Here is a 13,620-nt window from a genome sequence, read left to right as displayed (position 1 = left end):
CTGTGCACACTCCCCATTTATTAGGGCACTGCGGAAAGGCCCATATTTAAGTACATAAATGCTACACCAGTAAGGCCCTGGAGTGGACATCACTTGGCTAACACTCGCTGCATGACCTTCAGTAAATCAATTAATCTGCTAACTGTCAAGTTGTAAATAACATTTGTGTGAGAAAAACTGTTTTGAGTCTGCATTTGAAGAAAAAAAAGAAAAAGAAAAAAAAAAATGCTCCGAGATTAGCTTCACTTTAGAAGGGCTCTACATAAATCAAACCATGCTTGTTGTTAAGTGAGTCTAAAGGGAATTAAATTTGTTTTGAGTTAGATTTTAAAAATTACATAAAGAATCAAAATGAACTTTTTAAAAAATACATTTTATTTTAAATTTATGGTATTAATAAATAACACTTTAAAAAAGACATGTTTATAAAAAAAAAAAAAAGAAAGCATCCAGAAAGCCTGAAGAATGTATGATAGTTCTGATATAAAAACATCAAGTAGATAAACATGCTCTGTGGTGCGACAACACTTTGTATTTCAGTCCAAGTCATATGACTTTCTGGTGCCTGTGATTTATGCTGCACCATTTAGCTGTGATGCTAAGCACCTTATAGGTTTGTTTTTCATGCATTAAAAGCTGCAACACTGAGTATGGAAACAAAAGTAACACATCAAAAGAGACACAAACATATCATGGAAACAATAATAAAAATCAAGGTTCATTTCACCAGTTGTACACTTAGAATAAAAAGAAATACCAATTGGCTAGTCAGTCTGGCTAAGCCTCTACTCAATTACGGCATAACTGGCAAACAGCCACCATCGGAATTTCCTCACAAAGTCATCTTACAATAATTGCATAAAAATTGGTATTATGCTCACCTTTTGAGAGATTAGAATTTAAAAATGAAAAAATACTACAGATATTCAACATAATCCCAGCATGACACTGTCCATAATAAGGTACATGAATTAAAAAAAAAAAAAAAAAAACAATAAATATGTGGGAGTTGAATTTGAGAGTTTGGCTTTCCAGGAGTACCAGTGAAAGGTTTTAGACATCAGTTTCAGTGTAGTGTGCAGGCTGAGCATCTGTGCTTTCAATGTCTTTGTGGGAGTTGTTCTCAGGTTGACAATACTGACAGATGTCCTGAAGCATTAGGAAGTTGGTTTCTTTCCACTGTCTGTATTTCTCTGCAGTTAGGTCATTATCGTTCAATACCTGATCAATGGTGAGCAAATCTGCCTCTTTAGCCTGCAACACGATAATAAAGAAAAAAAAAACAATGTCTGAATTAGTGTAGGCTGTCCTAATTTGGAGTGTTCATAAGAAATGTAATCATTCAATTCATGAGGTAGAAGTACTGTACATAATAAACAAGAATAACTGCAGTTTACATTTAAACAATTAAATGGAAGAACACATTAATATTTCCAAGTCTAAATATTCCCAATTGTAATAGAAATTTGTCATTTTTCACCGGTCCATTAAGTACTAGATCCCGAGTAAAGGATCAAAAATCAAATCATATTCATAGTCACTGACCTTGAAGTAGTCTAATCCAGTAACCAATATGCTTATGTTTGAAATTGGTCATTTTTAATCTCTGGTAGTGGCTCTTAGAGGGTTAGGACCACCGGTAATTAATCAAAAATATTATAATCACGATCAACAACCTCAAAATAGGATAAAAACAACACTCTACATGGCTGCATTACTGATCCTCATTTGTTCAGAGTTTGACTCCTCATATCCATTGAGTTGAACCCCTGAGGCCGCTCAATGTGGCCTGCACAACTTCATGACCTTGTGATTACTTTTGCTAAAGACACTCAATTGTTTTACTCTTTCTTAAAAGAGTGTAATTTCCAGCACAAGGTAAACAAAATGGCCTAAAAATGACAGTTTTTTTTGGTGTATATGGACAAAAATTAGGGGAGGCAAAAAATGTCTTGCATGAGCAGACCTTGGGAGCACAATACTCCTACACGTTTAAAATGACATTGGTTACCTGTCTCGTTCCACATTCAGTATAAACTTCTCCATTTAGTCTTTAAGGCTCTTCATGGTTTGGCCCCACCTTACTTGACTTCTTTATTATGTCCACATACTCCACCGCACTTTGTTTTTAAATCTAAACTTAAAACTTATCTTTATAATGTTGCTTTTTGTTGATCTTGCTTATTACGTTTGTATATTTGACTGTTAGTTATGTATATTGATGTACAGTGTCCTGAGGTACCTTGAAAGGTGCTTGTAAATAAAATTATTATTAGACATCAAGATCAGTCAAACGGTATAATATGTGGGGTGTTGTCTCAATCAGTGAGTTAGAAGTGTCAGTCAAAACAAAAAAAATTATCCATCTATTTTCCAAAGTCAGGGTCACAAAAAGATGAAGCACAACATGGCAGCAACTGATGTAAATCTGAATTGAATGCCAGTCCATCACAGGGTACACACACACTATGTATATACTGAAAGTTAAAATAGCCTGCATTTCTCTATAATGTGTTACTTGAAAATACATTGAACTTGATCGTAAATTTACTTTTTAAATCATTACCAATTTCTGGTATGACATTTATAGCTCATTAACATACAAAGCCATCACTCACCAGTCTACAAATACAACCTTAGTCCAGTATGTTCATTTTATTTGTATTCACTTTAGACTGCATTGCCATCTAGTGGTAATGTGTGGTATGGTGAAAGGCAAAAAGCAGACACAACAATGAGCAATGGTAAAATCAAATCAAATGCATCTGCTCTGCTAATGCACAATATTTACTCCATTATTAAAATATCAGAACAGTTACTGTGCTTTTTAGATTTTATCTTCTCACATGCCCAAGCTAAAGTTCTGCCTACCTTGAGGGTGCTATTGAGAGCCCGGATTTTGTGCAACTTCTCATTAATCGACTGGTTTTTGCAGCGCCTAATAAATGACTTCCTGAAGTCCCGTTTGGTTGAGGGCTTGCGTTCGCCAAGTGGAGACAAGCTGGCTTTCTCCAAAGATTTGTACAGTTTTTCCAGTTCATCAGATGAAGCTTGCTGTAACTCTGCAACTGTACAAAAATTGTAATTAGCTTTTATTATTAGGGTGAGTTAAACTGCTCATTAAAAAAAAAATTGCATAATAAATTTAAAGTCTACCATAAGATGAACCTGAGATGGAAGTATTCATTTGGAGAAATTTCAACCATTTATCTTAGGAAATGGAACTGCTCTGGCATCTTGTATACAGTGTGTGTCCTGCTGACATAACTGGCAGCAATGGAGCTGGACAGCTGAAGAGAGCAGGGACTACAAAATTGGCCAATAAATACAGGAGCGTCCCCTTTAATGATTTACACTTAAAACACCATACCATCTTCTGAGCCTGCTAAATCCTGAACGGCGTTGCGGGAGCTGGAGCCTATCCCAGCAAGCCTGGGGTGCAGGGCAGGAAAAATTCCTGGACAGGGTGCCAGTCCAATGCAGGGTGAACACACTCAGACACACACACACTACACCCACCCACTAGGGCCAATTTAACCTGTGTGTCTTTAGACTATGGGAGGAAATCTGTGGAATCCCACGCAGGCACAGGGAGAACAAGCAAACTCCACACAGGGAGGATGCAAACCATGGTCTCCTTACTTTGAGGCAGCAGTGCTATCACGGTACCACCATGTTGCCCTGCTTAAAACACAATCTTAAAATTCCTGAACTTTTCAGGCAACCAGTATATTTTACTGTGAGACCTTATAGAGGCAGTTAAAGTACATTTCTGTTACTATATTCCAGTATCTAATGGAAGGTATAATTCAGGCACTGACACTGTATTTGTATGTAAAATATCTGGTCTGGTGCTTATTCACAAATATTTAAGACGACAAAATACTGACCAAATGTTTAACAGAAGGCCCCACAGTGCAGGTTATATCTTACTACTATAAAGATAAACTAATGATGATAAATAATTATTATTATTATTATTTTTTTTTTTTTAAGGTTCATTGTAAGGTAAACTTTAGTTTTGTTAGAGCCAGCAATTACAAAATGGCTACCAACCTTCTCCTAATAGAATTCATAATACAAACTTTATCAAACCATACATAATTCTGACTTGTAGGGGGTACAGTTCAAATACTTCATTCACTGGACTCTGGGATTGTGTGTACAACAGGGGTGTTTAATACAAGATTGTAAAATGTAGCCAATATGAAGGAGTGGGTTTGTTCATTTTACAGCTTACTGGAAAGGTTTTTATTCATGATGGATTTCCCTGTGTTTTGAGTTTTCCTAGTTTGTTATGGAAAACTAAACATGCTATTGAAAGTTTACATGTGGAGTTTTATTTACTTGTTAGTGATGGGGCTTCCTTCTTCAGAGTAATCATTTAAAATAAAGAATCCTAAATAGAAACCCTTATTTTTATAATTGACATTTTATTTATTGTTTAAAACTGAAATAATGCCAAAGCAGTAATTATTGCTGTTGTCTCTTGGATCCAGCATCCACAGTTCAAATGTTGTATCTGGTTGCTCTTTGCATGAAGAGTGCACATTCTCTCTTTGGCTGTGTGGGTTTTTCGCCAACAAGTGCATATACAGTAGATTGGCAGTTCTAAATCCGCTCAGTGTGTGTGTATTAGGAGCGTACTAGCAGTGTTACCCAGCTTCACCTAAGACAGTTGACCTCAATTATAATGCGGTCAGTTAACTGGATGTACTGTGTAATTAAACGCTTTATGGTATACTGTATTTGTGCCCCCCCCCCCCCCCCATCATAAACCAGGGGCGAATATTAGTTCATTGGAGCTCCTTGCTTTTGAATAAGCTACACCCCACAGCCCAGGACTAAAACAGTCACTAGAAAAAGCAAAAATTGATCTACGGCTGGAATAACCTTGGCTTTTGTTGAGGGTCACTGAAAAACACAATTTTTAATTGAAACGGGACATCTGCAGAAAAACACTGGGAATTTTGAATAATTTTATACTATTATCGTTTTTACATTTATTTATTTGGCTAATACCTTTATCCAAATTGACTTACGACACTTGAGGTACATTTGGTTGCGTTTCTTTTCTTCTTCCAATTGGAGCACAGGCAGGTAAAGTGACTTGCTCAGGGTCACAAAGTGTCAAGATTTGAACCCACAACCTCAGGACTTGAAGTCCAAAGCCTTAGGCACTGCACCACACTACTAGCCTGTAGGTTTATGGTTTTCATTTGTTTACATTATTCACTCAAAAATTATGTTTCGTGTTTTACGTCAGTTATATGTTCAAGCATTTTTTTTTGCCATAGCCAGACAACTGGAAGACTGAAGTATGTTTTACTGGTAGTATGATTTGGAGGCTTCTTAAACAACTAGGGGGCTCCGCTCCCTGCTCGCCAACCCCTGGTCTTGGGTAACCCGAAATAGATTTGAAAGAGATTTATCTCTGTCAGTTGTGGTCTTTCGTTTTGAACCCGTGCCTGCTTTGCTTCCGCAGTTTCAGACGCGCGTTGTAGGCGCCTGCGTTCATTGATCTTATCCAGGTGGGCTCGTGTTTGTATCGTTGAGCTGTATTGTGTTTGAATTTGGTGTAAAGCGTTCAGCGGTTTGTACAATCCCAAGCAGCACATTATTCCTAACTTCACTCCGCAGTAGTGCCACTCACAATATGGCGGTGACGCCTGCGCATTCACTCCGCAGTAGTGCCACTCACAATATTGAGGTGACGCCTGCGCCTTTCGTACTCTCTTTGTGGACCTGTGGGGCCTCCATAGCCTCTCACGTTTGACTCTGGGGTGCAGCGCAGTATCCTCTTTTTAGTGTGGTTGTGTCGTTAGTGGTAGCTATGGGCACGTTGTTGCTTCATTTCTCATTCACGTTAGTTGAGCTCTTTCGTTCTTGGGCCGCGAGTCCTTCGTTCGTGATGGATACGACTTCACTTGCGGTTTACGAGACGCGCGCCTGCGCAGTACTTCTCATGGTCCCATCGCCGTGTCCCTGCGTCCATATCCGGTTTATTCTCGGTTAGTAATATGGATTGGGGTGCAGGGGCTATCAGAGTTTTGCCATTTCCCCTTTAAAGTCTGCAGGTGTAAATGCAAGCAGTTTCAGAGAGCCGGAGGCCACTTTGTGAGAAACTGCCAGTAGTGAGTACTGGTTTTTAACCTGGAAAAATATTGGCTCTCAGTTCTAGAAGGGAAAGCTAACTGATCGAGGAAATGAACAATCTAGAGATTCAGACACCAACAGTGAAGAATACTTGCATGTATGCACAAATTAATGCGCATTCCTAACCAAATTTAGGACGGTGTGGTTTCAAATAATATTTAATAAATACTAGCAACTGCTTTCTTCCATTTACATTATTCATTAAAAACTAGTGAGATGAAAAATCTAAATTACAAAAATTAGTTTCGTTTTTGGTTTTATTTTATTTTTGTTTAGTTCTAGTTTTCAGATTCTCTTTATTTAACAAAATGATTTTTCTTTAAATTGTTTAATTTCAGTGAACAGGAATAACAATGTGTTCACCCCCTCTCTCTTATAATCGTATGGGACATGTTAACTGAACCACACTAGCCTTTAAATTGATGCCTCCACTTCCAGCTGGTCTCAGAAGTGAGCAAACCACTTCCTGCGGTCTTACTTGAGCTTCACTGAACCTTCACGCTTCCACTTCACACCTTATGCCACATAGCATCCCATCTCTTTTTCCTGTCTAGGACACCTCTCCTTTTCTTGGCTATCCACTCTATTGGTCATTGCCACTCTTTTGCTGGCAGCATTTATTTACATTTACATAAACTTCATGATCAGTACCGAGCCAAGAAAAGGATATGGTGCCCACTCATTACAGCATTATCACTGACAAATAAAAACACAGATTAGCTAATTTTCTTATTATTTCTATAATGTCACCAAGTTTCAGTCATATCAGTCAAAGCATTGGAGATTTTGGTGTATTTAGTCTTTCTATTGTGTAACCCCTAAATATTGATATCTCAAAATGTTCTTAGTGTATACCTCTTGCCCTAGATGTACAATCCTGCTAAATTTCAGCATTTTAACTAAACGGACAACAGTGTTTTTGTAGACGAGTGAGTGAACTTTGCATTTTTTTATATCTATGTGTTTGTGTGTGAGTAGGACCTGCAATTGAAGGTTGGTGCCTGCCTTCAAGCCAGTGCTTCCAGTATAGAAACCCATCTTCTGCTGTTCTAAATTGAATTAAGGCATCATCAGAATATTATTTAAGATATAAATTCAAAAAAATTAAAAAGATTTAAAAAAAAAAATAAAATTCCCTAATATTCCAAATAAATACATTGCCAGTGTTTGAGAATAAGCCATTAGACCAGTATGTTGTCCAGGGTTAGTTCTGGCTTGTTTTCAGTATTGATAGGACAGGTTAAAGGGTCTCCATAACCCTGTAATCTAATAGAGTAGGTTACAAAAATGGACCAATAGATGACAAATGGAGAAAAATGCTAGTTTTGACATAATTCTTTAGTAGTAAATTTCTTTATTAGTACATGATGTCTTGAGTGAATACAGTTCTAATACTAGCCATCATCACATAATAGCTAAGCATATACATGTGAAATGTAATTTTATATGAAAATTGTGTATACATATTTTGACTCGCAGAACAAGACTTCATATGAATTTGAATTAGCAAGTTACTTTTTGGCTGTTAAGTCAAATGCATATAAAGTGGTTATATGAATCCACTATAGGCAGCATTTAGGCTCCACTCCAATTTGTGATTAACAATCAGGATATTCAGAACATCAGGGTAGCATCTCTTCAGTCTTTGGATATGGTGATACACCATTACCCTCTTTGCACTGACTTCTGATGTACACCAAAGTGGCGTGTAACCGTAGCCTCTTCAAACCTCAGTTTACAGTTCTCTCTTAAGTCACTTTTGGTGGTACAATTAGCGGACATCTGCTCAAAGTTAAGTAGTTAAGCTAGACTAGGTTCTTGTTCACAGGCAGGGGTGAACAGGATTATGAGATTGACCATCAGATTGGTGAAACTGCTGCCCAGTTCTTCAGAAAAGATCTTGGTTTACTAAATGTTCTTCACCCCATCCTCTGTTTTTTCGTCTGGTTTGCTTGTCAAGATAGGACACACAGTTGTACGATCTAAGACAGGGGTGGCGAACTCCAGGCCTCGAGTGCTGCAGTGGCTGCAGGTTTTCATTCTTATCATCTTCTTAATTAGTGACCAGTTTCTGCTGCTGATTACTTCTTTTAATTAACATGACTCGGGCCTCATAGTTGTTTCTTTTTCTTTAATTAGCAGCCAAACAATAATGAGACACAAAACAAGCCACCACATGACCAGCTCCCCTGTGCCCATTACAAAATATCTGAAATTAAAGAAAGGCAATGGTCTTGGTAAGGTTGATCTCTCAGGTCACCAAAACATTTTGACGGTTCTCTTAGAAAGAACAGAAAAACAACAGTTTTCGAAATGTGTGCTGTTGCAGAATGAGAGCAGCAACAAGCCATGGAATTAAATAACGGGTTTAATTAACAGCAAGAATTGGCTTCTCATTAAGAAAGTGATTGGAGTGAAATTGGTTGGAGTGTTAAGCCCCAGTTTAGCTGGTCATCTGTTTGCTCGTTTCACATCTCATTTCTGCTTGGCTGTCATTTAATGAAGAAAGGAATCAATTCAGAGGGCTGAACTCTTCTAACAGGGCTATTGAAGTGATGGGGAAAAAGTTAAATTAGCAGTGAAAACTGGTTACTGATTAGGAAAAGGGTTAGAATAAAAACCTGTAGCCACTGCGGCACTCCATGCCTGGAGTTCGCCACCCCTGATCTAAGAGGACTATTTAGCAGAACAACTGGTGGCCTAAATTAAGAGTATGACTTAGGTTGTGGTGTGGGCAGAGAATGCCCTCTGGTCCCATCCCAAGGAGTACCAAGCACAGGCACTAGAAGGGGACTTGAGGCAGACTCCGTACACGACAGAGGCTTCTCGGTCAACAGACGCTGCATTTTGAGACCGGTTTTTATTGCAAATGTGCATGACCTGGTTAGCTTGTTGTCACCACGAATGACTTTCCTGATTACTCTCAATTTCCAAAAAGTGTCAAGCTTAACTTCTAATCTTAGGCAAAAAAAAATAAATACTGTAATTGGCCACTAGATGACAGTCTTCACAAACCTTCAATAAATGGCATTTACTGTATATTTTTCATATTCCATATTGTTATGGCTAACATGGTAAAACACCCTCCTATTTCATGCTGAAATGCATTTTTATTTTAACATTTGCAGGTAATGTACCAGGACTACGGAGTCAGGCTGTAAATCATAAGACTACTAAGTGAACTCCTACTGCTGACTTTTTGTATCTACCAGTGCTTCTGTCCGAGAAATGTATAATATTTTCCTGTAAGCTACACCATGAATACATACATACATACATATAGGGAGATCAAAAAGTTTTGAACCTGGATATATTACCTGATGCAGATTTGTAACAGGCCAAAGATTAGCTTCAATATAAGAAAATGTGAATTGCAAGTTTCTACCATTTGTGGTTCACAGTATATATATTTTTTTATATTTCAAAAACTCAACATGGATGCTGTAAACCACAAAATCAAGTACCGTGCCATCTTTGAATTTCTAAAGCTAGTGAACAATGCTTCCTAGAAGATTCATTAATAAACATAAAAACCAGGTATTTATCCTGGGCAGTGCAATATGTATCATAGTTAAATCACAAAAAAGAAAAAAGTCATAGCTCCCTACAATATACTGTACTTAGACAATTACATTGCCGGAATTAACACTTGTGCTGGTTTTAATCAGAGTACTAAAACTAACATGCCAGATTTTGATAAACCATACACAAGACATTTGAAGACCAAACAGTTCTTTATTACAGTACCCATTTTCTCCATTTATGCAAAATACAAATATCCCATTCTTAACCAGCATATTTTTCCTACACCAAAAAGCCTTTCCATCTTAAATATACAAATATCCAATGTAGCATTGCCATCAGTGCCCTGTTGCCGATAACATACACTTAAAATAGACAGATGGCCAAATAATAGTCTCCTGCTGTTTTAGTATGAATATAATGCAAATAAGGATCTCAGAACACTTTGAAGTGGATGGGCACAATGTCCGCAAATGTACAGTATTTCACATCTAAAGCAGGTTCCATAGCAGTGGAAAAATTCTGGAGCCCTTTAAAAAAATACTGCTCACAGCTGATATACTAATATAGATTTCCTTCACCACAGACATTTCTCTATAAAACAATACTAATGTCTCATCATTGTTCTATCCATCATACCACATTTTCCCTGGGCAAACAGGAAACCTCTTGTAGCCTTACACTATGCAGAACAGGAGGTTTTGAAGGGCTTACTCTAACTTTCTGTGTATGATATTTACTGTACATACGCTGATTTCCAAACAACAAGCTGTGGATTACGAAGCCTAGAAGGTGTCCTAAATGAGAAAGAGCATTCCAGTCCAGTTACAAAGAGGCTCGGAAAGAGATACAGCGTGTGCTAAAGAAAAAACTGAAATTAAAGAAACTTACAAAGCTAAAATAGAAAACAAACTCACTCAGAACAACATGAAGGGTGTCTGGAATGGACAGGTGAAAAGGAAAGGTGCTAGAATAGGATGTGGACAAGGCTAATGCCATAAACAGATTTATATATTTCCCTCCCACTGCCACCTTCTTCCAATGACCAATCTACCCCCACCATCCCTACTACATCAACAACTCCTACCACATCAATTGGAATGGGCAGTGACAAGTCCACTTCTGACCATCTGTACGCACTGTCCATAACTGAAGACCAAGTAAGGATGCAAATGAGAAACCTACACACAGAAAAGCTGTGGGACCAGATGGAGTCAGTCCTCAAGCTCTCAAAGCCTATGCTAACCAATTTTGTGATGTCCTCTGTCATCTGTTCAGTCTGTCACTAAGGCTTCAGAAAGTGCCACTGCTGTGGAAAACATTCTGCATTATTCCTGTTCCAAAGAAGGCAGGCGCCTCCTCATCTAATGAGTACAGGCCAGTGACAATTACGTCTCACATCTTAAAGACCTTTGAGAGGCTGGTCCTGGACTGCAACAGTCCTCTTGTGGTAGACCACCTGGACCCACTGCAGTTTGCCTTTAATACAAAGATTGGAGTGGAGAATGCAATTACGTATGTGCTCAACAAAGCTTATTCTTCCCTGGACAGAGCTGGCAGAACTGAGAGGTTCATGTTTTTTGATTTCTCCAGGGCCTTCAATATCATCCAGCCATCCCTGTGAAGGAGTAAGCTCAGAGATATGCAGGTGGATGAGCCTATGGTGTTTGGATAATGGACTGTCAGGCAGACCGCAGTGTGTGAGACTTCATGACTGTGTTTCTGATTTGGATGAAGCAACAGTGAAGCACCACAGGGAACAGTCCTAATAGAACACCAGGTCATGTCACTTGCAGAAATTCTCAGATGATTCTGCAGTTATGGTGTGTATTGAGAATGGGTATGAGAGAGTATGGGAGTCAGGTGGAGAACTCTGTTTCTTGGTGAAGAAAGAATGGTCTGCAACTTAACATCAGCAAAACCAAGGAACTGGTTATCAACTTTCACTGCATCCATGAGTGTCTACACCTGGTCACAATTCAAGGAGTGGATGTAGAGGTGGTCCACTCCTACAGGTACTAGGGGGTCCACATTAATGACAGGCTGGACTGCTGTCAGAGCACAAAGGAACTATATAAGAAAGGGCAGAGCAGACTCTTTTGCCTTAGGAGACAGAGTTCCTTTAATGTGGCAAGAGACATCCTTCACTACTCCTCTGGGATGGCCAGTGCGATTTTCTGCACTGTGGTGTGCTGGGCTATTAACATCACTTCAAGAGAGGCCCACCAAATCAACAAGCTAATTAAAGGGGCAAGCTCAGTTGTGGGATGCACTCCGGACCCCCTGGAGGTCAGCGTGAAGGAGGGAATTAAAACAAAACAGTTCCATTATGAGCAATGCTGCACATCCTCTCTCTGACACATCAACATGGTGGAGTTTTCAGCCAACAAATTATTCAGCAGAAGTGTGCCAAGTAATGGGGCTCCTTTATACCAACAACAATATGCCCGTATATTGCCTCACTGTGACTATCAAGTCAGAACTTATTTCTTTTTAATTTGCTTTATATTCATTAAGGTGAGAGTTCAGACCAAAGTGTGTGTGAATATGTACCTTCCTATTTATGTATTTTATTTATTTAAAAAGCGAAATTTCCCCCTGGGGACAAAAAGTTCTATCTACCTACCTTTGCTACTCCATAGTCCTAAATTAAAGCCAGAGTTTAGGACTCTACTTCAAATTAGCTTATTCCCCTCTAATTGTGTCTTAGGGCCGCAGGGGGCATTATGGAGCCCCACCATGCAATCTAGATGCACTTTTTACATCAAGGCACATCTTGCCTGTCTGTATATGCATTTAACAAGAACTGAAAAATATACAGTGCGTCATGTGGGGTTTGCAATTGACTTGTGTGTAAGAGATCAAAATACTCGAAGAAGCCCGATTTTAAAAACACATTTAAATGGAGGAATGTACAGTGGGCAGCGTTTTTTAAAACCACAACCTGAAACTAGATGCCGAGGAATGAGAAAGCAGAGTCACCAAGCAGAAATCTGACAAGAATACGGTTTATTTTGGCGGCTGCTATACCACAACTTGAGTAAAATTTCTGTTGAACAAACAGAAAATTCAAAGCAAATTCACTTAAAATGTTACGGGTATCAATAAGAATCTAGAGTTTAACCTTACTACACAAACATTTGAAGTATGTCCACATTTACTGTATAGAGTACACTTCAACCACCAAAGTTACCAGGCTGTGTTTACCAATAACTTTCCGTTATGTGCACCTATAAAACAAAAGCATGCTAACCAACGATATCACCATTCCATTCACAAAGATGAAGAGATACATTACTCTTAAAAGGGCATACATTTATAATGACACACATCACTCCTATAAAAAAAAAAAAAAAATCAAATATCTCAAAGCAGACAAAGTGTGTCAAATTGCTTTTGGAAAAATAAAAAAAAAATTATCTGGCTTTCAGTTTTTGGCATCTGGTCAAAAGTATGTAAATGTCCTTAGTGGCAAAGTGCTTTCTGCTGCCTGCAGTGCTACGTCTTTGTGGCTTGCATCAAATAGTTTCCCTAATCACTTTGTAGAGAGAAAGGATTAAAATGTAGTCTGTTAAATGATACCTTATACAGTACTGAAGATTAGATAAGCCTCTTTTCTCATTTTCTGCAACAGCAGTATCAATTGTGGGTTGCATAGAAGATAACTGTGCAGACGAGCAGCTCAGTTAAATGGAGAAAGAAACTATTATATTATAAGCTATATAAAACGTCCATTTAAATGATATTTCAAATGGTTTCACACTGGATTGATTCTAGTTCAACAATGCTGTAAGAGTTAGACCCATGTGTGTTATATAAAACATATCTTTCACAATTAAGCTTTATCCTTGGGAAGATTTAGAAATAATGTAATCAATTCCTGATCACTTCTCAGAGGTAGTTAATTATAAATGTCAAACTCCTTAGCCCTTAGTAGCTTAC

The 13,620-nt window shown here is 38.3% G+C and overlaps 1 protein-coding gene across 2 annotated transcripts in view; it reads right to left on the bottom strand.

Annotated features, from left to right (window-relative positions):
- Positions 1-354: 354 nt before the first annotated feature.
- The window catches only part of ipcef1 (interaction protein for cytohesin exchange factors 1), a 315,976-nt gene continuing 302,710 nt past the window's right edge, over positions 355-13,620 (bottom strand). For both annotated transcript variants that reach the window (XM_028797427.2, XM_028797428.2), the window contains exons 24-25: positions 2,872-3,068; positions 355-1,254 (exon numbers count right to left, since the gene is read on the bottom strand). In XM_028797427.2, the coding sequence (XP_028653260.1) occupies positions 1,054-1,254; positions 2,872-3,068 (398 nt within the window). In that variant the 3' untranslated portion in view covers positions 355-1,053. The remainder of the gene's footprint in view (positions 1,255-2,871; positions 3,069-13,620) is intronic.

This window comes from Erpetoichthys calabaricus, chromosome 3 (genome assembly GCF_900747795.2).
Source record: "Erpetoichthys calabaricus chromosome 3, fErpCal1.3, whole genome shotgun sequence".
Classification (NCBI taxonomy): Eukaryota; Metazoa; Chordata; class Cladistia; order Polypteriformes; family Polypteridae; genus Erpetoichthys; species Erpetoichthys calabaricus.
This window is presented reverse-complemented; position numbering and strand designations above follow the sequence as displayed.